Source organism: Blennius ocellaris, assembly GCF_963422515.1.
Source record: "Blennius ocellaris genome assembly, chromosome: 16".
NCBI classification, from domain to species: Eukaryota; Metazoa; Chordata; class Actinopteri; order Blenniiformes; family Blenniidae; genus Blennius; species Blennius ocellaris.
The window spans coordinates 16,709,359-16,734,827 of record NC_137665.1 but is presented as its reverse complement, the minus strand read 5'-3'; the positions used below and the strand labels follow the sequence as shown (position 1 = coordinate 16,734,827).

The 25,469-nt window shown below is 43.6% G+C and overlaps 1 protein-coding gene across 1 annotated transcript in view; it reads left to right on the top strand.

The window, feature by feature from the left end:
- Nucleotides 1-24,486, top strand: part of cacnb1 (calcium channel, voltage-dependent, beta 1 subunit) — a 29,045-nt gene extending 4,559 nt beyond the window's left edge. The window contains exons 2-13 of the mRNA XM_080511745.1: nt 6,709-6,828; nt 6,965-7,087; nt 8,862-8,998; nt 9,353-9,420; nt 11,248-11,408; nt 15,883-15,963; nt 16,078-16,136; nt 16,245-16,354; nt 19,321-19,472; nt 20,143-20,238; nt 20,339-20,530; nt 22,364-24,486. Of these exons, the coding sequence (XP_080367871.1) occupies nt 6,709-6,828; nt 6,965-7,087; nt 8,862-8,998; nt 9,353-9,420; nt 11,248-11,408; nt 15,883-15,963; nt 16,078-16,136; nt 16,245-16,354; nt 19,321-19,472; nt 20,143-20,238; nt 20,339-20,530; nt 22,364-22,921 (1,857 nt within the window). The 3' untranslated portion in view covers nt 22,922-24,486. The remainder of the gene's footprint in view (nt 1-6,708; nt 6,829-6,964; nt 7,088-8,861; nt 8,999-9,352; nt 9,421-11,247; nt 11,409-15,882; nt 15,964-16,077; nt 16,137-16,244; nt 16,355-19,320; nt 19,473-20,142; nt 20,239-20,338; nt 20,531-22,363) is intronic.
- Nucleotides 24,487-25,469: the final 983 nt, after the last annotated feature.

Below are 25,469 nucleotides of genomic sequence, written 5' to 3'. Positions count from 1 at the left end.
AATGTGACAAAGTGTGTGTGAGTTAATGGCATGAGATTCCCTGTTGAGAGTTTGCTTGTGTAATCACAGGCTGGGGGGGTAGATGGGGGGGGGGGGGGGGGAATGGATTTTCTCCCCAATCCCTGTGCTCAAAGTATGACTCAGCAGAAGTTGGGAATAAGCAGACCATGGAGGGGGGAGCATTTCCTCCACATTCGCACAGTAAGACTGCTGCTGTGATGTGAGTTAGTGATGATCAAATTTGAACGAATCGTTCAAAACCCGCGAGTCACTTTACTGAACGGTGACTCACGAGTTTTCACGTTCATTAACTCGTTCACTGAGTCATTTTTGCTACAGCCTCCTTGTAGCTGGGCCGCTAAGCACAGCAGCTTCCGGCTCCTGACATTCACATGAGGCTTTCAGCACATTCGAGTCAGCTTGTCGGTGTAGTTCAGCACGAATGACCGACTCACCTCCCCTGAATCGTTCAGCTCACATGCCCGAGTCAGCTCGCTCCAATCGTTCAGCTCACATGACCGACTCACCTCCCTTCAATCGTTCAGCGCACATGACCGACTCCCCTCGAAACTCGAAAGAGTCGTTCACTGAATCGGTCAGTAGCACTTCCGCTGTATCGTTCACCTCATGAGCGGTGAGCGGTGAGCCCTCCCCCCCTCCCTCACCTGAAAATCTGCAGCGGCGCTGAAAGTTTCTGAGTGACAGCGGAGAAGAAGGAAAAATACATTGTTTGTTTCACAAAGCTTGAAGAAATAAATACACAATAAATTATGTTAAAAATACGACTTTGTTGCCTTCAATGCTGTCCCCTATAAGTAGTTTCACCCTTTGAAAATCACGTTATTTATTAATAGAAGTAAAACTATTTTTGAGAGTTGTGAGAAGAAAATCAAAATGCTGGAAGTGAAAGGTTTCCTATCTAACTCCTTCCCCCGAACGGCCGACCTTCTTGTGTGGTGGAGATCTCGTGCCCCAGTGTTCAAAAACACAGTGGAGGTTATGAAAACCAAACTGCATAGTGGCAACATCAGTGCCTTCAGAACGGATCTTTTCCATTTACTTTGGAAGATTGTTTACGAGATTTGCACTAATTCATAATTTGTGAAACGCCTTCACTTACATTTTGCACATAGTTATTTTATTCGTATTTATTCATTTAAGTGTAAGTTCCAGTTTCTGTTTACTTTCTATTCCAAATTTTCGTTTTTGACGTTTCAATTGTGATGTTTCACATTTACCTTTGAGGTTGTGACAGAAAAAAAATCAACATTTGCATTTTAAGAATTTTTTATCTTTCTGTCTTTTTTCTGCTAAAAGCAGCTTGTAGCTGTAACGCCAGCTGCTAAGCACAGCAGCTTCCGGCTCCTGACATTCACATGAGGCTTTCAGCACACTCGAGTCAGCTTGGAGGTGTCGTTCAGCACGAATGACCGACTCCCCTCCCTTCAATCGTTCAGCTCACATGACCGACTCCCCTCGCTTCAGTCGTTCAGCGCACATGACCGACTCCCCTCGAAACTCGAAAGAGTCGTTCACTGAATCGGTCAGTAGCACTTCCGCTGTGTCGTTCACCTCATGAGCGGTGAGTCCTCCCCCCCTCCCTCACCTGAAAATCTCCGAGTGACGGCGGAGAAAAAAACAATACATTGTTTGTTTCACAAAGCTTGTAGAGATAAATACATGAATAATACATGGATAAATACACAATAAACAATGTTAAAATACCACTGTAGCGTGTATTGTGTTACATTTAATATTGTCCCCTATAATTAGTTCTGCCCTATGAACGTCACATTATTTATTATTAGATTATTTATTAGATACTAGTAAAAAAAGAAAATCAGAATGTTGGAAGAAAAAAAAACTATAAAAACATATGTATACATTAATATATACTGTATATCTGCCATTCTGGATGCCAGGTATTTATTCAGTTTAATCATTTATCTAATTTATTTTCTGATTCAACTAAACCTCAAAAACAACACACATAATCTAGAATAAGGAGACCAGGATCACTAAAAACTAATGTGTACTTATTGTTTATTTTCCTCAGAAGTGTTTCATCATTTTACTATGAATACATGATTCTCCCCCTGGTTCATGTCGCAGTTCAGCTGAGCCTCCAGGTCCTGGAGCGGGTGGAAATAGTGCGCATGCGCAACTGAATCAAATGACTCAAATGACTCAAATGACTCAAATGACCGATTCACTTGGGTGAACGACTCAAAAACCCGTGAGTCCGTTCGAGGAGTCGGGTTTCTCATCACTAATGTGAGTCAAGTGAATCAAATGAACGTGTGATTCAGAGACACAATCATTTGTTCACACACTCAGTCGTCACCCAGTCTCTCTCTCTCTCTCTCTCTCTCTCGCTTCACTCGTTCTGCTGCATCACCGATGTTCTGGACGTCGATTCCTCTCCTTTTTTTTTGTTTAAAAAAAAAAATTTGTTATTAATTCCCCTCCCCCCTGAGGGCTCCTCGTCGGGGTTAGTTAACCTTGTATTAGTCAGGGCTCCATGTTGGGCCGGTGTGGTTCAGGAGATGACTCAGTGACGCTGAGTGGGGGCGGCCGCCATGCTCCTCATTAGATCCTTCCTCCCACCTGAGCAGGACGCGGCGCTCGCGTCGCTTCGAGTGTTTCACTCTGAGTAAATGAAGCAGGAAGCGGCGGCCGGCGGAGTAGATGGCCGTCGCCGGCCGGTCGCCTTGGCAACAGGGAGGGTCTCCTCTCAGCGCGAGGCCCGAGTGACGTGATCTGCGTTTCACTTCACGTTCTCGCAGGGGAATTTACAGGCGGAGAGGGGCTTCATTCACACACTGGGAACCCGATCATGATACCAGCATCAAACAGACAAATGAAAGGAGAGAAGCTGTTTTCAAAAAAAGGATATGAACCAAAAAATGTATGACACTCAAGAGAAAAGTGTGAGATTGAACTTAAAGGTTTCATCTGATTTTCTGTCTTGAAAACACATCGTCTGACAAATTAAGATTATCTGTCCATTATTTATTGGCTCAGACTTCACGGCACTACTGGAGCGTTCTGGCCTAGAAATAATGGAATACTGGAAATTAATGTTGCTGTTGCTGTTTACCAATTTGCCATCCATGCGTCTCACTTTTCTTCTTTCACACTTTGGTGTGACCATATGAATATATCTGCAGAACTACACATTATATTCATCATGTTTTATCCAAAACATCAGTAAAGGTACAGACACATACACTGTGATACAGCAGGTACTAGAATAACCACGCACACACAAACATGCTCATAAAATCAAATCAGGGAGAAGCTTTTCTATAATATTTTTCACAATTACATGGTAGAATTTGCTTGAGGGGAAATACACTCCCCTGATAGTCGTATCCCCCTCTTCTCCTTTATTATACAATTATGACCACAGGGTGGAATAACATTTATCTCCTCTGCATAGGAAATAAATCACCAGCAGACTGTGAAAAACGATATTATAATAAAACCTAGCTGTCCGTTCTCTGCAAAAGTGTAACTTACTCTCACTAACTCACTGGCTTTATTTTCAAAAATAAGAAATACCATTGCTGCCTAATGTCATGTGCTACTAATAGGCTATTACTTTATTTTCCTATTTCTATTCATTATATGTAGTTGTTTTTTTTAATCTAAGATAAGTTGGGTTGGAGTCAAAATGTTTTTTATTTAATAAATTTTCCTTATTTTTAAATAATTTCCTGCTTTTTTCTGATGTCCTTTCATCTCTAAACCCCTTCATCATTGTTTATTTGCTTTGTTAAACAGATATTTTTATATTATATTACTTGTAAATGTCTCAATCTCTGAGATTATCTTATCTTATCTTATCTTATCTTATCTTATTGGGGGTTTTTTTTCTCATCTATTCAAGAAAATCCATCCAATACATCCCACAGTAGAAAAATCCATTGATATATTTTCTCATTTTATATATTAGTTAAAAATATCTTTCCATCAAACCACACAAATAATCATCAAAAGTAACAGAGTGGATGTCATTTCTCAGTAATACACGTTTTAATACAATAATGACAATTTTCCAATAGAAACAATTATTTGCGAGGAGTTTACTGATTCAAACCTGTTTAGTCAGACCTAGTTATGTAATTGAATTTAATGTATATGTAGAAATGTGACTTTAAAATAACATCCATCACACCCACAAGCACTCACTTCAGAGAAAAATGCCCATTTTTCAACATTTATCTCAGATTTATGAGAGAAAATTTAATGGAAAAAACATTTCCCTGAATCTTAGTGAATTAATTTTTCTTCTATAGAAAAGCTTTCTAACATTACATCACATTTGTCTTTCTCTCATAGTGATTTATTCAGCCCATCTGTAAACTTTAATAACATAAAGTAATAAAATGTACGATCAGGATGGGATTTTCCAGCTTGAGATTACAGAGCTTGAACTGAAGGAGAAAACCATCTGCCCTTCCTATAGATTAACGCTATCTCACTGAAACAAAACAGATCAATAAATGTCTTTCAAGAAAAAAGTTTAATTAGTGCTATAAAGTCTTTATATAAAGACCTTTAACTGTCATCCCTGTTACATGTGGTTGTTCACTGTAGCTTTTTATTGTGCAATGTCAATATATTTCCTTTACATTTTGTCTTTATAAAACATGTACTCAATTTAAACTCCACATATTTCTTTTTTTCCAATCTTGATTTTGACGTATCAAAGGGTTTTTTGTTTGTTTTTGTTTTTGTTTTTTTTGAATGTCTGTGATAAACTTCCTGGCACCGGCATAAACAGAAACGCCACCGCAGAGCAGCATTGTTTGTTGTACCGACTGCGCGCGTCGTCTGACTACACATGTTCAGAAGTTTTTTCGTCGTCACTACATATGGTGTATGTCATCTTTGTGCATTCTCACCTCTATTTTAAAAGCCCACACCTAGTGACTCACTGCTTCTGCCTGCCACATTCAGCTGTCCGCATTCTTGTCAGTGCCTCCTACAAAGCACCAGGCAGCCTGTCAGCTCAGGGAAAAAAAGAAAAAAAAAATCGGCAATGAGACTACAAGTGGGATTGTTATATAAATTGAACACTCAAACACTTCAGAAGTTCAGGCTGCTTCTGTCTCTCTCTCTCTCTCTCTCTCTCGCTCTCTCTCTCTCTCTCTCTCTCTGCACTACAGGCCCGCAGGAGGCTCGGGCTTTTATTGTGGCAGGGGTGTCCGCGGGACGAGGGTCAGCGGCAGAGAGTCGAGTTACAGTGCATGAGTGGTGGATGTGTTGGAAACTGTAGCCACTTCATGAGAAATTTATATCCACACTGATATTATAAACGGTCCTCAGGTCATTTTTCCCTCTCTGCCTGTTTCTGGCTGCACTCGACACGCCCACACACACACACACACACACACACACACACACACACACACACACACACACACACACACACACACACACACACACACACACACACACACACACACACTCCCCGATCTATTGTTGAGAGATTTTACACCTCGGCTGCGCTGGAAATGCCGGCCCGTTGGTGACTGCTGCTCCGACCTGCGTCAAATAACCAAACTGACCCATTTCCATACAGAGTAAATGTTTTGAAACCACTTTGATCGTCCATTCAAACGACGTTGTGAGCAGACTTCTATTACGTTGCATTGAGGCCTGGTCCACATGACAGACCGTATGTCCTGGCGATGTCAGAGACTGAAAACGGGTAGAGGACGGGCACGTTCGCTGAAAAACGATGACGTCATCGCCTCGCCAACCTCTCCGCGACATCACTTGACAATAACAACAATGGCGGACGACATGCTCATGGATTTCTCCAATACGAGGACTTTTTAATGCTCCGTGTCTTTTTTCCCAGTTTTTGATGTATTTCTGTGGCAGAGTTACAGCGCCCCCTATGGGCCTGGCATGTGTATTACATAATTTTCTAACCCTAACCCATGTGGATGAGGGGGGGGGGGGAATAGACGGGGAGAAAATAGATCATTTTGGCTCGTGTGGACGAGGCCTAAGTCTTCCTGCTAGGAGACCGTCCACCTCAAAACATCTCAATTGTTATCACATTTATTTTGTGTGTTATGTTCATACGAAGTGTGTTTTGTTTGAAAATGAAAGACCGTAACAGTAAATGCTATCACAAAATGCGAGGAGGTCAAGTACTTCAAGCTCTGTTTGCAAAATTGGTATCCCAAGTTGGCCTCTTTTTCTGAGCCTCGACCGCGTCCATATTCTCCGTTCATATATAAGTTTAGGATGTGTTATTATTGCACTATCCTTACATCATCGCAGGCTGCGATTCAACCTGTGCTTCCATTGTGCACTGTGCACACAGCAAACTTCACATTGTCCAAAACATTTTGTAGATTTGTGTCGTACGGTGGGGCGAGCTGTGAACTTATAACATTATTAATATCTGTGAGAATGACTGTAGGCACTCATGTTGGGGGTCCCTCTTTTGTGACTGCGTTTTGTCAGTCTAACATCCAATGGCAGAGCACAAAACAAGAAAACAGGGATAAAAGATGATCACATGGGTTGTTGGTTTAGACAGCAGACTCTCAAGCAAGTGTCAGGAGTTCTTTTTGTTGGGCTACTTCTCTTCTCAATCCCTCCGAGGTCTGATTGACGAGTGCCGGTCCGACTCCCGGCAGTTTCTTCTCCCTCACCTTCATGTGATCTCTCTGTGCGTCTCAGGGCTCAGCAGACTCCTACACCAGCCGGCCGTCGGACTCGGACGTGTCCCTGGAGGAGGACCCCGAGGCTCTGCGGAAGGAGGCTGACAGACAGGCCCTCGCCACGCTCGAGAAAGCAAAGGTCAGAGGTCAGCGGTCACGCCGCTCTGTGCGATCACTGTGTTATAGTGAAATCAACATTTATAATTGCTCATGTCCGAACTGGAGTGACTCTGTGTGTGTGTGTGTGCTGATATCGGCCTGTTTTGCCTCCGCAGACCAAACCGGTGGCGTTTGCTGTGCGTACCAATGTGGGATACAACCCCGGCCCCAGCGACGATGTTCCTGTGCAGGGCATGGCCATCTCCTTTGAAGCCAAAGACTTCTTGCACATCAAAGAGGTGTGGACTTGGACGGTGGACATAGACCTTGTCCATCAGGAGGAAGAACATTTAAACGGTTACAGAGGGACACACTCGATCCTTTTTTAAGCCACGCCAACGATGCAAATGTAGAGCATCTGTTTCATGACTTCTTTTTTTTTTTTTCCAAAGGAAGTTATGCAAAGTACTGTCTGTGCGAACCTCAGAAACAAGTTTAGGTAGTACACTGCCAGAAGATCCTGCATGGTGTAATGGGGCGGCTTCAGAATTGGCCCCCTTTCAGCGGCTGGCAGTGATTGTGGGTGGGAAGCCGGTGAGGGATCATGCTACGATACACCGCACTGCCTTCTTTCTGTCTAAACCGTGGCCAGGCCACGAGTGGGAGTGAGCAACATGAGCTGCAGTGCAGCAGGAAGTAGGTGAACCAAATCTGGAAGAAAAAAAAAAAAATCAAATTGGCCCAACAAACAGAGAAGGAAAAGTAGGACTCCAATTTGAACACTGTTGGAGGACATGATGTATTTCAGATACAAATATTTGGGAAACAAATGAACAGGGTTGCATTGGACAGATATGGGATGAGTTGTTGTGTGCCAGAAAGAAGTCATGATTCCAAATCATAATCGCACCAGTCAGTCTTCATCCCACACTGCATGGTTCAGCTTTTCCAACAAAGAGAAGATGAAAAATATGGTTGTCAAAACTTTCCCAGGGATTACAGTGACATGCTTCTGTTGTTGTCGAGAGTCTGATGAGTATCATCAGCAGTTGGTTCATTTCTGTGCTTTGTTTCGCTGCAAAACCCAGTTCCGCTGTTGTTTCATGTATTTTGGATCCACACACCATACTAGAAATGAGTCCTAATGCATTAATTCACATGTTAACAAAAGGGGAATGGAGTCGACTGTCACTGCAATCAGACAGTGAGTAACACAGCGCTGATGTACAAACAGTTGAACAAAAGCGCAGATTTCGCTACATATTGACCAAATTTGCATATTCTACTGGAACATTAAGCAGGTTTCAAGTCGTACCTGTGAATCCTGTGAATCTTGTGAGATGCATCAATAGATAACAGGATAGAGACTTTCCAAGAACCAGAAATTAGATATAAAATCATCAAGTAGATTGAAGTTCAGGGTCACTCTGGTAGATCCAGTCCTCGGTTTGTTTACTAGCAGTTAAAACCTTCAAAAGCTTTTCACCAGCTTTTCACCAGCTTTTCACCAGCTTTTCAACAGCTCCCAGAGTAGCAATAGAGACGTGTCATGTCACTCTGTTCATTTGTGTTTACCAAGATGCACTAATGTAATAAAAGACTGAGATAACAGTGCAATGTTTAGAAAGAATTAATGTGTAAGAAGTCGACATTTTGACATTGTGACTCACTAGATTTTAATTGCCCAATGCATAGACACAGGCACTGTACAAGTTGGATGACGATACTTCAAGCAAGCTGTCGGATTTCTCCCGAATCAACTAATTTGAGTGTAGCTCCAAATTATGATTTATTTATTTATTTATTTTAATCTAAAAACCAAAACGTCTATTGTAAAACAATCAACTTTGGCTTTGCGTGTCAGTTTGGTCAGATCGTCATTCCCAGCCTCTAATATCCCTGCTCTCTGTTGATGCTTTCAAGGTATCAAAAGCTACAGAACTGGCTCTAAATCTATCCTAAAGGGGCGAGAGAGATGAACCAAAGTCCTCTAATCGGCCAAAGCGTTGATGGCAATAGTATGTGCTGTAATGTGTGTCTTGCTCATTGGTGTCTGGTTTGTTCCATATGCAGAAGTACAACAACGACTGGTGGATCGGACGCCTGGTGAAGGAGGGCTGCGAGGTGGGCTTCATTCCCAGCCCGGTCAAGCTGGAGAACACTCGCCTGCTGCAGGAGCAGAGGATGAGACAAAACCGACTCAGCTCCAGGTAGTAATGAAAAGCCCTCTGCAGCGCAAACAACATCCCCTGATTTTTAATTTCATGGTTTTTTTTTCTTTTTCAAACAGATCAAACATGAGTCACACTTCACCCACCAGGCAATAGAAAGCAAACTAAAATAGACAAAAGCATTAGTGTGAGTCACTGAAGGTCTTTGTGTTCACAGGTACTATCTAGAAATGGATCTGTTTATTGAAATTGTTTGAAATAGTATCCCCCCCCTCCCCACCAAAATAATGAAAAAAATCAACACCACTGTTATTGTAGTGGTACGATTTGCACAGCTCGTACTCTTTCTGTCACTGAATAATATTTGATGCCTCTGTTTCTGTTTTCTTTTAGTAAATCTGGAGGAAGTTCCAGTCTGGATGTCACCACAGGAACACGCAGGCCCACCCCACCTGGCACAGGTGAGGTCACCTGGTCCCTCCATACGCTCGAAAAATAGTAACCGTGCATGAGCTTGCGTTGGGCCCTCGTGCCATCCCCCGACAGAGCGAGAAAGAGAAACAGCGACCAAGTTTTAATTGGCCGGTTTGTCAGGCGCGACGATGAATCACGGCGGGCGGCTGCCCGACGTGACGGAGGTCTGTCGAGGTCTGTCGTTACGGCGCGGGACCGGACTGAAATAGAGCGGGAGAACAGACCGCGCTCATTAAACGTGCTAAGTGTGTCTGGCTCCGGCGCTTCATCAATGAGGCCACGTCGATCCGCCGCGACAAAGACAGCAGGAGAGAGGGAAGTGGACGTAAGGGAAGCGCAAAACGGCCCCGATGGACTTCATGTTAAACACGACACGATTCAGATCGAAGCCGGACCCTCACATATCGGCAACATGCTTTCTGATCACAGCCTCACAGGCGGTCCTAAGATTCAGGATGCGATCTCCAAACCACTGCGAGCATAAATCGATGGGAGAGCAAAATGTTCTCGTTCCTGTTTTGAAGCGCTCCGCTCCATGAGACGTGGAGGTCACCCACGTTTTGGAAGCGCTCCGAGGTCCAAAAACACGGCGGCTGTAGAGATGAAACCGACTTCATGCCAAAGACAGGGCTTCGGGTCACGGCTGAAACTTCGCGATTAAAAGGAAGAATTCCACCCAAGTTGAAATAATTCAGCAGCAATTATTGTGCTTTTAATTTTAAATAACTGGTAAATCTTGAGATAGAGACTGTCAACTGTTGAACACTTATTATTTTAACTAGTTTTCATTATACTTATAATGAATTCGGTTCTTAAATTGTGTGCATTAATAAAATATGCAGTAGTTTTGCTCTCCATGGAATAAAGTACACTTATCCTAATAATTGTAACATCAGTACTGATTAAACACACTTTCTGGTGGCAAAATGTCTCTTTGTTGACACAGAACAACTCCACTGTGTTTACTAGAGCTGCACCGATACCACTAAAAGTATCGGTATGGGGTCCGATACTGCTCTGAGTACTCTTGTTCAGAGAAAGATCCTTGAGGCAGCGGCTGTGTGGAGGTGCTTCAAAGAAACGAAAAAGCTTTTGTGTATCATTTGCGTTTTGAGAATGAATCAAGCCTTATGGCATCAAATAAGTTCTCGTATCGAAACTAAAGCAAGTAACTAATGGTGCTGGTGCATCCCTAGTGTGTACTTGTGGAAATAAAGTCAAAGTTGGTCATATTAACATATAACGTAATAATAGATTTGTTATTTCCGGTCATTGTTTGTCAAAATCTAAGCTCGCCACGTACCAGCTGAGTGTGGTATCGGTCCTCTCATCTCAATCCCCGTCAGAACACCTTCACCCGCCCTGAAGCCCTGGTCGCACCTCCAGAAACCCCTCCAGGAGCCCCTCCTTCCTCGCCCTGCATCACCCTTTTCTTTCCACCCCTGGTGTCGAGCTCCTTCTCCTCATCTACACTTGTGCTCGTTCCCGCTCTGCTGCTCACATTTTAACTTCCTTCACTTTGTGATAGTGTGATGTGTTTTTGTTTTTTTTCTTTTCGTCAACCTCTCTTGTCGTTGAAATCACACTCTTTAAATCTCGTCATGCCTCTTTCTTGATGCGTCTTCTTTTCTGTTTCCCCCTCCTTTTTGCTTTCTTCTCCACTGTTATTTTCCCCTTTTTTCCTCACCCTTTCCTTCTCCACGCCACCTCATCTGGCTTCCTTCTTCCCCGTTCTGCTTTCTGTCTCTGCGCGACCCCACCACCCCCCCCCCCCCCCCCCGTCCACACCCCCACCCCTCTTCCCGCCCCACCAGCCCACGTGGACATGTCCACAGTGACCTTTGACGTTGACCCCCTCGATCTGGATGCTGAGGAGCCCCCTGAGTCCCAGGGTGACGCTCGCTCCTCCAAGGGCATGTCAGGCAGCGTAACGTCCCCCCAGGCCAACGCCCACCGACTGCCCTTCTTTAAGAAGGTAATGTTAGGGGCCCCGGGACGCCCTGCCCACCCCTGCTAGCCGCCCCCCCCCCCCTCCTCCCCTCCCCGCCCTGCCTTGCCCCTTCTCCACCCTGCAGCTCCTCGGAGTGACGATCGGGTGTAACTTCTCCTTCTTCCCCTCCTCACTAACCACCGACTCTAACACCGTTTGCCCCCCCTCAGGCTCTGATATGTTTGGATTTCTGAAAGCGTTGCGCTGCGACAGGCGTTGAACTAACCAGTGGACTCTTTAAATGGCAGTGAAGGCTCGTCCACGTAAACTCTGCTTCTGATCCCCCTCCTAATCCTAACATGTATGACTAAATGTGCTCTTGTCTTTTGTGCTTCTTCTTCTTCTTCTTCTTTTTGTCTCTTCTGGCTTTTTGTGTGGAATGATACTGTAGGTGGTCCGGCTAAACAGAAACAGAAGTCGGTGAGTTTGGTTTGTTCTAAAGACTAAACCTTCTTCGCATTTCACCTTTTTTCCTTTCTTTCTTTCTTTTTTTTTTTTTTAACTCTTGTCTCCACATCCTCCGGTTTCCCATCCTGTGGTAACTTTGTTGTGTCGGCTGTTCATTTACACACGTCGAAACGGGATGAATATCCACGTTCTGGAGCGTTTGTAAATGGCCGTGACGCCTCTGTCATTCCCCCAGATCTTGTAGCGCAGCTGTCAGTGTGCCGCTGCAGGTGCAGATCCATTGCAGACCCTGTTAGTCAGTGTGTGTGTGTGGCTGTAACGCGTCCTGACACACTTTCATTTCCATTTACGATGGCTGACGTGAATGACAGCGGCCCACAATCAGCTGTTTTCATGCTTTTCAGCCACGATTTGAATCAAATGTTCGGGCTTAGAGCTGCAGAGCAAAAGACACATTATGTTTGAATAAGTGGTGAAGACAGGATTTACCTCCCCACAGCTCAGAAAATAATAATAATAATAATATTAATGAGTTTAACAAAAAAGCAGAGCTTGAACAGGTAAGTCTACATGTGTTATCTGCTTTTCACCACTAGTTAAAAAGAGTAATTTTCAGCCTGAAGGCCACAAAATAATTGCTTTAGGTCTTTATAGTTATTCTGCAGATATGAGGAGCAGATATTGTTGTGTTCCTCTGGTAGAGTCGCTCCTATGTGAGAAAATGAGAAAGTGGCTGCGTCTCAGCATAGCGTAGCCAACAACGGGCAAAAGTATTACTGTACAAATGCTATTTCCAAGTCCAAAGCTAGCTTTTGCTGCATTTATTTATCTATAACTGCAAGTGAAATTGTACTTTTAGTGCTTATGTGCATCTCGCTACTCAGTGCACTTCTTCTCGATGGCTCCCTACACTCACTCCCATGCACCAAGTGAAGCTAGTTTCATCTCGCGCAGGAGCCAAGTTACTCTTTTGAGTTCTTGAGCATTGTTGCTCTTCGATGTGTTCTACCTCTTCCCTTAAAGTGAATATGCTGCATCGGCACCGCCTGGAAGAGATGCATTGGCTCAAACATATACTAGATAATCTTAAAACAGTGTGTTATAGTCTGAAAATAAATATTACAGTCCAGAAATGTGTACAATAAGTGTACTATTTAATATAGATTGTACATTTGTTGTAATTGTAATCTCAATATCTATCACAGCACCGTTAATAATTGACATTTTTCCATGAGGTGACGTATTCATGTATACTGGAGGAAATGTTTTTAATACGGTTTCATTCAAAAGATTGTTAATCCGAGGTTCAGCAAGTCAGTTTTCAAAAAGAAAATACTCACTTACATCTCCATAGGACAGGATCTGATTCGAGACCTTAATAATGAGCAGTCATGCAGTTCTGTATTACCACATGTACCCCATCAACCCCGTTACTCACAGCTCGGTATTGTGCCCTGTGCTCATGTTATTCATGTCGAAGGAGTGATATTGTTACGTCCTGTGCTCCAGCTCTGCCCCTGCGTAGACAAGAGCCATTTGGACGCTTTTAAAATGCGTATTTTTAGCCGCTATGACTACAAATGAGGTGAAATGAGCTTCCGTCGCTCTGCTTTATGTAATATAATGTTAGACAAGCGGGACACTCCAGCATTTTCTCCAGCCTGGAGTGCCGTGCAGCACGTACAGAAGAGGCGTGCTTGCAATACAAATCTAAAAGGGAAAAAATATATATATATATTCAACAACAAAAAAATCCCATTTTATTGTTGTCAGAGTTTATAGGATGTGTGACCCTGTTCTCACTGAAGAAAACAGTTTCTAAAGAGGACAGATGCTTATGGATGAATCACCCTTTTTGTGATTCATAATGTACATTTATACCTTGAGTTCATGTGCTGCGGTACGGATCGTGTTTGTGTGTGGGCGCTTTGTGTAAGTCTGCATGTTGTTTTCTATTGTAAATGACTCAAGGCGAGCCACAGACGGCAGTGCTGAAAGCCCAAGACCCTATGTTGGGTTGTTGCTTTAAAAAGCCCAGAAGGTGTCATTCAGTTTTAATGAATTGAGAAATTATGTTAAATCATTAATGAATGCAGGTGGGAGTTTAGATTGGATTTAATGTACTTTTCCCCATATATATAAGTATTTATTTGTTAGGCTTGATGGCCTGGAATTAGTTAGAGAAGCGGAACTGGTGGAGAAAAGGAATTACCCTGAGCTGCTTAATAAAGTATGATTAGTTAAAAGTATAAGCCTGAGGCTTTGGTCGCTCTTTGCGGTTTCTGGAAAGGATGAACTCATATTAGAGATAACAAATAAATCACACAACCTCCCGGAAAAAAAAGAAAAATCAGACTTCTCTATGAAATACATGAGCGTTTGAGGTCGAGCAGATCTACATCAGAATCTCAAGTACCGTAGAAGCAAAGATATTGTCCTCAATCCAACACAACAGAAGCAGATCTAGTAATTTTTTGTAAACTCAGCAATGAGTTCCTGCTGATGCAGAAAGAACGGGATCTCTGGGTTTAAAAACAGCTTGAACAGCAGTGTTCTCCTCTGAGATCTCCTGGTAGCTCCTGATTAAGCCTGTTGGCATTAAAGATGACAAAACAGAGTCAGTAATGTTTCTCCTGTAAACATTTATCTCAAGGTCATATCACAACCCAACAGATTCAGGTCTGACTGACTTATGATGATTCGCCAAAATAGATTCAAATTGTTTTGCTGCTGTTTCAAGTCGATGGAGGTTTGTAATTTTATTGATGGACCACCTCTTAAAAACAGTGTTTCACAAAGTGATTCAACCGAGAGATTTTAGATACCTTGATCAACCTTGAAAATCATTTTTTCTTCTTGGTTGAAAGCTGCCATCCAATAATGATGCTCCCTCTGCCATACTTCCCCTACCTGGGGAGCCTTGGTTCATCACCATACAAACTTTCTGTGTGGGATAATTTAATTTAATTTAATTTAATTTAATTTAATTTAATTTAATTTAATTTAATTTAATTTAATTTAATTTAATTTAATTTAATTTAATTTAATTTAATTTAATTTAATTTAATTTAAGATTCTTTTTTTTCAATGCATCAATATATCGATATATAGGAGCATATCGTACAAGTTGGCTTGATTTCAAAATAGACTACCACAAATAGTCTTCCTGTTGATAGGTGGAGATCTAACGTATTTCAGATTCTGTGATTGCTTCAATGAATGGCCTGATGTGATCGTTTTGCTCGAATTAGATTGAACCCATTGTGTTTGACTCGTGACTCATGATGCAGATAAGACCACACTTCATGTCTAACGGATGCAGAGATAAACAGGCGGCAGCGTTAGGGTGGGAGGCTTGTAACCACAAATGTACTGGTTCAAACATGCAGGTCACATGCTTTAGTGACCCAGAAAGCAGCAGAAAGCTGAAAAATACACCTTTCTTTGACTTGCTGGAGGCTTTGCTCGGACGTTGTTCAACTGAAGCTGTGGCAAAACACCAAATAGTAGGATTCATCCGCTTTATTATGAATCCAAAAACATCACACCTCAGATGTTAGAAAGTGGACTTTTCATGAGGAAAACTCTCACGACAGCAATTACCAGCAGTATTTTGTGTTTTTCTTTTGACACTTCCCAAAAGCACGAAGGTGTGAAGCGTGACGTGTGTGTTAAAAGCCTCGGCGCAGTCACGAGAGCTCTCCTCACACCCCGGCGTCTGCTTTAATTATGGACACTTTAATTATGTGAGTCTGCAGACTAATAGAAATAGAAGCCAGTGCTTTCATTGAGAAATTGATCTCTGCCTCCCAACATTCATAGGCAGTCGATAAATCAAATGAACTCTCGCCGTCTGAAACTGGCCATCCATCAATCTGACTGGAGGAGGAGGAGGAGGAGGAAGGGGGGAGAGGGGGGGTTAATGTTGATTTATATGTGAGAGTCACTCTGTGCCTTTGTGAGCTTCCTGAGTCTGTGCTCGTCGTTCAAACATGGCGCCACAACCTGACTCGGCCTGACTGTGACGCTGTGGCTCCTCTCTCCCGCCCAGATGGAGCACGTCCCGCCGTACGACGTGGTTCCCTCCATGAGACCCATCATCCTCGTCGGACCGTCACTCAAAGGCTACGAGGTGAGGCGACCAACTCAAGAGCAACTTTTGTAAAAAAAAAAAAAGAGAGGTTATAAAACGGGGCTCCGCTCGCCGCCCCGCCCTGCCGATCTGACGTCTGATGATGGTTTCTAGGTGACGGACATGATGCAGAAAGCACTCTTCGACTTTCTGAAGCACAAGTTTGAAGGCAGGTCAGTTTCAGAGCCATGACGACACTCTCCGATTCAATTAAAAAAGAAAAGAAAAAAAAAGAAAAAAGTTTTTCAAAAAGCCATTAACAGACTGGATCTCTGCCTCAGGATATCCATCACACGGGTGACGGCGGACATCTCTCTGGCCAAGCGCTCGGTCCTCAACAACCCCAGCAAACACACCATCATCGAGCGCTCCAGTACCCGCTCCAGCCTGGGTAAGAGCGCCTCGCCCTCTGAGGCGCCGGCAGGCAGGCCGACAAGGCACAGCTTGATTCTTGTTTCAGATGACGGGAGACGGTGACGAGCGTGGCGTTATTATCTCTGTCCATCATCTCATGTTTCATTTTTACTCTCGCTGTCTGTGCGTCATGTGTATAATTGCTTTAAATGTCTGTTTTTCTGAAATGTCCAAAATGTTTGGTGAGAGTCCATATTTTTCTTACAATTGACTCTCAATTTGGCTAAAACGGGAACAAAAACTGTGTTTCTGCTACTGAAGTTTAGACTGTATCAAGGGTTATATAATGTTTCATTTCTGGGACGATAAATACAGCAGGTAGCAGATTTTTTTTTTTTATCATATTTTCCAACTAAAAAATGCAGATTTGTTTATAGTTTTTGCCATATACAAATACTTAAAAAGTGGATTTTTAAAAATCAGAAATAAGGCTTTAGATATATAAAAAATGTAGTATAGTTTGAAGTCCCTATGCTGAAACTGAGGTCAGAGTATCGTTGACAAGTTCAAACAGATTGAAGAACAATTTAAACCTTTTTTTTTCTGTTGAATCAGAACTACTGAGAGTCCAGGATTCTGGCTACCCTAGTTCTCTTCACAGACCATTGTTTTCCACACTTAAAGACAATTACAGTTGACGAAATGTGCCTTTTTAATTACATTTTTCAATAAGGAAAAATGCTTAAGCTTGCTTAAGTTTGAGCTGAAAGTGGTGTCAGGGTTGTTTATCGTTGCAGGTTTAATCCCGAGATCGTTGACTATAGCTGCAATAACATGCAGCATTTAACAAAGTTTCACAGTTTAAGGTAGAAAGAACAAGAATGAAGAGGGATTTGTCGTTCACCCTCGGTACTAAATCTGAGAAATAGATTGGTTTTAGCCCTCTCTTTCGTCGTCTCTCTGGGTTTTTCCGAGTAGCAAGAGGTGATAGAGACCATCGAAAGGCTTTACTCTTCCTTTTTATACCTGTTCTTGTTGTCTGACCTGGCCTCCTCTTTCTCTTCATCCTGTCTTTCCTGCTCTTCACCCATCCTTTCTTTTCCACCACCCGTCTCCTCCCTCCACTGTCCTTTGATTCAGACGTACTGGGTACGTATGCTCTCCTCTCCTCTTTCTCCTGCCTCCCCCTACCCCTCCTCCCCCTCCTCCCCCTCCTCTAACTATATTCATCATCCGGCTCATACATCGTTTGTCTGCCTGCCTGTCAATTTCTCTGTTCCTCATTCGTCTGCGTGACAGCCTGCAGTCTCTTCACTAAAACAGAAATGAATTAACAAAACTGGCTGTGGGATCAGATCTGTGGGAGGGAGGGTGATGCTTTCCATATTGCTGCCATGGTTATGCCGCGACCCACAGTGCTCTCACTCATATCAAACCTCCGTGAACTCAATCTCGGAGTCTCTATGCAGTCACAATTCCTTTTTTTTTTTTTTTTTTTTTTTTTTGAAAGTCGGGAGTGAAGCTGCCTGGTAAACGGATTTAGCCAGCCCAAGTGCCTCCTCCCGCCTTCATATTCTACATTAGAAAAAGGTCATAAAACTTAGTGCTGAAAGTCCTTTAAGTAGCAAGTGGTCACTTATTAAGTGCTTGGATTCATCTCAAGGCTATTTCTATGTTACTCAATGTAAATAATCAACAGAAAGTTACAAGATGTTACTATATGTTTTAGCATACAAGGACTTTGTTTTCAAACCAATAGACAAGGATTCATACTTATATTCACACTATGTTTACATACACATATTCACATGAAGCCAGAAAATATCAATAATAGTATAATGGATACAAGCAATGCCAGCGTGTTAGCATATATGATAAATATACCCTATATAATTGATTTAGTAAAAGTAATTTTTCTGTTGAATATCCAGATCTGAGGGCAAAATGAAGGCACTGACTCAACTATTGAAATGTAATTCCATTTAATTGAACCCCCGACTCAAAATAGTCTGTTAAAGTCAACCTCTTTGTTGAAAGTTAATAGAAACTCTGCTGCTTCTAAACTTGAGTTACAGCCCAGATTTGTTATCAGTCTCCAGAGAGCCGCCGTCAGTTTGGCCTCCGACTATGACTTCCCTCCTCCGGCCCCCCGGAGGCCCCGTCTCCGTGCAGATTGCCTCGGCCACGTTATCTCGCCCCGGGTTGGCAGTCCGAGCGCAGCTCGGAGGCGCTGCCCGGCTCGACAGGCGGGAAAAACATTCAGCTTTCCAGCTTTAATCTCCCCCCTCCTCCTTGCACGTCAACACGCGGCGATAAGAAAGTGCAACCGCCTTCGAAATACAAAATAACAAGCTCATATAGGCCCGCTGCTGAGGAACAATGACAACAAAATACTCGGGCACTCCACAACCTTGAGTGGCTCACCTGATAGAATAATTACTGCTGTGCTTATTAGTGCTAACAGAAACTAATGTTCCACTCCATTTGTTTAATGAGGGTGTTTTTGTTTTTTTTTTGTTTCTGTTTTACTTACATGGTGAGAAACTGTGCCCTTATTGTAAGTTATTCTAACAACCACAGGCATTTCATTCTTAAGGGCCTCCTTCCCTTGCAAAAAAAAAAAAAAAAGAAGAAGTAAGTAAGTAAATAAATAAATAAAAACAAGCACTTAAGAAGGAGTGAGTGTGGGGAGGTGGCGTCAGAATGAGAATGCCGCGGTGCTCCATTTAGCTCAGCATAAATGGAACTTAAACTGTGGTCCGATCTGATTCATATGCTTGGAAGCATTTCTTTTCTCCAACTCTGACATGCATGAGTAAGTAGTGACCCGTCACTCATGTATTTGTGCACCGGAGGAACTGCAACTGCCAAATCTCCACGTAGACAGTGTTTTTGTTTTTGCTGGGTTTTTTTCTTCTTTTTTTTTCTGTCTCACTGTATTTATGTGTCTTATTTGTTTTGCTTTGTCGTTGTTTTGTTTTTTTTTCTTCCCCGGGCCTCCAGCTGAGGTGCAGAGTGAGATCGAGCGTATCTTCGAGCTGGCGCGCACCCTCCAGCTCGTCGCTCTGGATGCCGACACTATCAACCATCCCTCTCAGCTGGCGAAGACCTCCCTGGCTCCCATCATCGTCTACATCAAAATAGCTTCACCGAAGGTATGGCGACCTGGAGAGAGACGCACACCCACACACGTCCATATTCTGGAAGGTTCTTTGTAGGGCTTCGTCTTGACTTGCCTAAAAAGTAAATGGCAGCAGTGAGGAACTCTCTTTTTTCTGTGTTTACTATGGAATCGCCCATTTCTCTGACTGCACGCATGACAGACAAGGCTGCACTTTGTTGGTTATCCCTGAAACTGAATTATTATTTTATGCCATAATTTGATTGATTAATCTCTCTTTTTTTCAAACTTTGCATGACATATTACATACTGTACATTGTAAATTATTTGTCAAAGTTATATCCAAGCTATTAGTGGTCTAATAGGTCTGTAGCACATTCTTTATTGTCTTTCTGTAGGTGTTCTGATGGATTTAAGAGTTAATCCATTCATCTGTATCCAGAACAGGATGATCCCAGCAAACAATTTCAAGACATCAATATGTGTGTCTTTAATGTGAATAGAAAATCTACCCAGCAACATACAGTCCATAAACATACATTTTAGGTCAATCCGTGGCTTTCATTACATTATTTGTTGCTTTGCCAGTTAGAAGTCGGTCAAGAAAAAAAAAGGAAAAAAGCACTTTTTGTGTAATAAATGCAGCTCAAGGCGCCTCACAACCAATCCTTCTCGACAGTCAGTGCCCTGTTGTCTTCCTGCAGGTTCTCCAGAGGCTGATTAAATCCAGGGGGAAGTCCCAGGCTAAACACCTAAATGTGCAGATGGTTGCAGCAGACAAGTTGGCTCAGTGCCCCCCTGTGAGTTTTCACTTAAAAAAAAAAAAAAAAACAACCCCAAACTTACCTCGCTTTAAAAAAAAAAAGTTTTTGACAAACCTGTGGCCGTGTCGTCCTGCAGGAGTTGTTTGACATCATCTTGGACGAGAACCAGCTGGAGGATGCCTGCGAACACCTCGCCGAGTACCTGGAGGCCTACTGGAAGGCCACGCACCCGCCCAGCAGCAACCCCCCCAACCCCCTGCTCAACCGCACCATGGCCACCGCGGCCCTGGCCGCCTCCCCCGAGCCCGTCTCCAACCTGCAGGTACAGGTGCTCACCTCCCTGCGCAGGAACATGGATCTGTGGCCTGAGTTGGACGGTGGCGTAGCCGGCGAGGGGAAAGAAGAAGAGCACACCCTCTGAAGTCACGCAGCGAGGGAAGAGAGGGGTGGGGGGCCTTCGGCAACTCAACCTCATCTCAGCTCTTTGCCCATGAAGGAAGAGTGATTAAAGCCCTATTCATGCTGTATATAGAAACACGACACAGACAGGAGGTGACACACACACACACACACACACACACACACAAGCCAAAACTTTCCCACACAGCTAGTTCTAATAATAGTCTTCTATCAGGTCCAGCATTTAAAACTGTGAAAGCAACTGAACTCAAAGCACACTGGACTCAAGGATCGACCTGTAAGACACCTCTTGCCCCCCGAAGGCGCCTTCCATCTCGCTGCAATCCGGAGTGAAATGATCTGTGCTGCCTCCACCCTGCCCTCCGTAGCTCTGTGGCCTCCTTTCTCCAGCACTTTTTCTCCTCGAGTTTGCCGCCATCCTCCTCCTCCTCCTCCTCCTCCTCCTCCTCCTCCTCCTCATCCTCCTTGTCCACCTCCTCCGTGTTGCCATGGCACCGCCCCTGAAAACAGCAAGTCATGTCCGCCTCTTCAAGCAGAAACCCTGAGTTTGGTGGAGGCTGCTGCTAACACTCTGTCCGGCTTAACCACTTCACACTAACAGCAAAAAACAAAAAACAAACAACTAACTGTTAGCATCAGCTGCAAAAAGTTGCCCATTGTCAGATGTTTGTGCGTCGCCAGCCCACCAAGTGTTTGGACAGATGCTTTACATCTCTGACAAGATTTTCCGAGGAATAATTGCATATAATGCAGTTCAACCTCGAACCTAATGCTATTTCTCAAACTGACTTAGGATTATAAGCATGATGGAAAAGCGCATTCTGCAGATTTGCTACGCTTTGACCTCCACCAGCCACAAGATGGCGATGGTGGACTCAGTTGAACTTGAGTGATTGCATGGCTGGTTTTTTTTCAGCGTGAAGGCCGTGATGTTTGTGCAGACAGTGTGGAGTTTTTGAGCGTAACACACTGAGTATATGCACTGTGCACACATGCATTCTGTAAATCTGTGTTTGCTATAAGCAGAGGTGGCAAAAGTACTCGATTATAACCAGGATGTGAAATGTACTTGCAGTGCAAAAGTCAACGCAGCTGTTTCTGTTCTGGAGACCAACTATTTCTATCATTTTTAAAAGGTTCTGCTGCCATAAATGAGCCTGGTCTTATCACACTTTCTCATTCACGCTCTTAAATATTGCTGCTAATTCAGTGTCACTTTTAATCAGCACCATTTTTGCACAGGTCAAGTCTTTCATTTTGTTCTTTGTTTTTTTTTTCCTGTTTTTGCATTTCTTCTGCGTGAAATGCACTAATTGATGCGTCAAGGCTTCGTGTTTTCTAACCGTCATTGTCCCATACATTCTGGGTTGTTAGCAAATCCATTAAATGTGGTGAAAACAAAAGAATAACTTTTCCCAATAATGAGAAAAACATAAAATGACAGGATTTATATTAATGTAAGAAGAAACAGCTGCATATCTTATCGCTATGATGTAAAGTTTCAGGTCAGAAGTTGTCAAATGGGAAGAGAAATCTCTCCAGAGAATAATAATGCACCGGAAATACAAACGAAGTGTTTGTATTTGATCACATCCCACCTTTGCTTATAGCCTGACTGGTGTGAATGACGAGCACTAACCGTTTTAATGTCACTGTGTCTGACCCGGCTGACTAACTACTGACTGTGTGTGTGTGTGTGTGTGTGTGTCTGCTTGGTTTGCATGGCTGCGGCTGGCTGCAGGGGCCGTACCTGGTGCACGGCGAGCAGAAGCGAGAAGGGCCTATGACAGAGTGCGGAGGGAGCGGCACTCTGCACGACTATCAGACGGACCTGGGGGGGAAGCCTCAGCAGCACCACCAGCAGCAGCAGCAGCAGCAGCAGCAGGCGTACCTGCGCTCCTCGCGCGGCCAGCTGCGAGGGGGCAGCGGGCGGGGGCTGTCGAGGCAGGACACCTTCGACTCGGAGACCCAGGGCAGCCGGGATTCCGCCTACACCGAGGCCGGCGACTCCTGCATGGACATTGAGACCGACCCCTACGAAGAGCCGGAGCCCTACCGGGGAGGCGGGGGCAGCCGCCTGCACCTGGCGCAGCACCACGGCCGGCAGGCCTCCTGGGAGGACGAAGGGGCCGAGCCGGACCAGGAGAACCTGAACCACCCCCCGGTGCCGAGCCAGACGCAGCCGCATGGACGCGCCAAGCTGAGGGAACGCTACTGCCAGGATCCTGTGGACACCGGGGCCAACATGAGCTGCAACAAGAACCAGGACGAATGGGGGAGGGACGTCTACATCCGCTGAACACTCATCAAACCATAGAGGCAAAGGAGGCTACTGGAGGGACGTTGGGGGGGGGGGGGGGCTGTTAATCTGAGTGTGGGTTTGGGGCCATGCCAGTCAGGCTAACAAAAAAAAAAAAAAGATCTGTTTACATCCCAGTACAATGTAAAGAAATTCATCAACTGCCAGATGCCATTCTCATCAACTTCTTCTTGCAAATCAATTTATTTATGTTTAGAAAACTAATATCGGTCTGTTTTTTGTTTCTTATGTTAATACTGCATGAATATCACGGATTTCTATACTGACAGCACGAGGACAGTAATTGTTATGATTGTGCATCTACGATTGTGATGTGTATGACTCGATCTCCCCTTTAGTTGTAGAGTGTGAAGGCCGGTGGAGCCGCAGTGTGTCATGTCTGTCCTCTGCAGTCTTAAAAACAGGGTCTACCGTCACTGTCCCCATGTACGTACAGTGTCAGGGTCTCTCTTTAACCTTAACCTCACTCAGTGCTTTTGGCTTTCAGGGTTTTCCTCCCATACCGAGACCCACGGGTCGCGAGTTTCTCAACCTCCACTTTCTTAATCACCCAGACCTTAACAAGCAGGTGAAGTCGCCATATTTTCAACATACATACAAATTTATCCATGTCGCTACACTCATGTGAGCTCGACGGCAACAAAGAGGACACTCCAAAGATGTTTACTTCTTCCCTGACCTGGTTCAGCCACTATATGCCCGACTGTACACATCTGACCCAGTCCTCCCATTTCTTGTTTTCCTCTTCTTCACGGGTGCTGAGGGTGCCTGCAGTGTCCAGCCTTAGCCACTCCCACCCTAAAAGCAAGCTTATTTTCAAGAAAACTCCAATCACAAGTGCCGGAATGTCTCGCCAAGCCATGTCCACCCCTGCCACGGTGGGATGTCTTAACTCTTGTTAAACTGGTTTTCATACCATGTCGTCGCGTGTCTGTTGTGGTGGTGCCCCGCAGCAGAGCCCTGCCGTCCGTCCCAGCGCGTCGCTCATCTCCTTTTTTTTGCACCAGCTTCGTCATCTGTTTTTCAGGGTTATATTTAAAAGGAAGGAAAAAAAACCCAAACAAACAGTACTTGTGCGTGCGGTTAATCACTCCCAAATTCCACCCAAACAGCTAACTTGTCTGATATTAACTACCACTCTCTTCTTACTCCTGATTTCTGACTGAATTAGTGTTGTTTTTTTTCCCTGTGATCATTTGCTATTTGTTTTTTAACTCTTCAGTTCTTGTGAGGTAGTGAGAGGAAGAAGAGGAGGAAGAGGTGGAGGAGGAGGAGGAGGAGGATCAGCTTTGGTCTTTACTTGGTTATCTATAATGGAGAATCCATGAATGTCTTTGGCGGGCTGCCTCAGCCTGGCCCTGTCTTCAGTTGAGTAAATAAATATAGAATAATGATCAGTAAATAATGTTATTGTTGCGTTATCGCAATTGTTAAAATTATGAAATAACATGTATCATTGGTGCCTGATTGTAGCTACATTTTGCTTTTTCTGCCTTTCATTTTTAATCTGTGGATAAATTCGTATTTTAATTAAAAATTGAATCAGAAAATGTCTTTGTGTCGCTCTGTTGATACGCCGAGAATCCAGGATCCAGCACAAATCATCTGACTGAAGCTGCACAGCATCTGGTGAAGATGTGATAATCGGCCCTGGTTCTGTTCCTTATTTTGGTTTTGCCGTTTTCAAATGCATCGACAGTTCCTACTAAAAGTGCAGCAGTGTGTTGACTTTGCTGTTTTTGGTCATTTTGTCCTTGATTTTTCTCCTGACTTCTTCCTTGCAGTCACAACATCTATGAAATAATAAGATCAGTGCATGGAAACATAAGCTATTGTGTGTGCAGTCAGACACAGTGATCTACATATTGTACAGTCTGATGTTGCCATATTGATAAATTAGCAATATATTATGCAGCAGTCTGCCAGAGTGGACTTAAAGACATTTACTGCCTTTTCTTTGGTTTACATTGAATATAATAACTCATGGTGACCTATAAGTAATGTTACATAAAAAAGGAGAGAAAAAAAGGACCTGTTGTGATAATGTTGTATTGCTCTACACCGAGCAAACAAATAACAGAAGCTGTATAATTACATGGTGCACTATGGGGTTTTTGCTTCTCACTTCCAGTGCTCTGGTCTTGTCATGGTCTGCTGCTCTTCCATGCTCTGCAAAAAGAGGAACTGTGAAAAAGGCCAAAAACTGATGCGTGAGCATTACATCGAGGTCTTATTCTGAAGATACAGTGAGATAAGGAAGCTGTAACAGCAAATAACAGAAGACTGAGATGAAACAGAGAGGTTTTGCCTCGAGGAATGTTTCGTGTTTCAGTTAAAGTTAAAGTTAAAGTTGAAGGTGATGCAAGTATGATAAGCATGCCAAAGAAAGCAATATCTGAGAGGACTTTATATTACATTTGTTTCAAATGTCTAACTTCACAGAGAAAGAAAGAAAGAAAGAAAGAAAGAAACTTTCCTTTGGTTTAAGTACCGAAAAGGTACTTTGGCACTGTTTTCTTTCATTGTG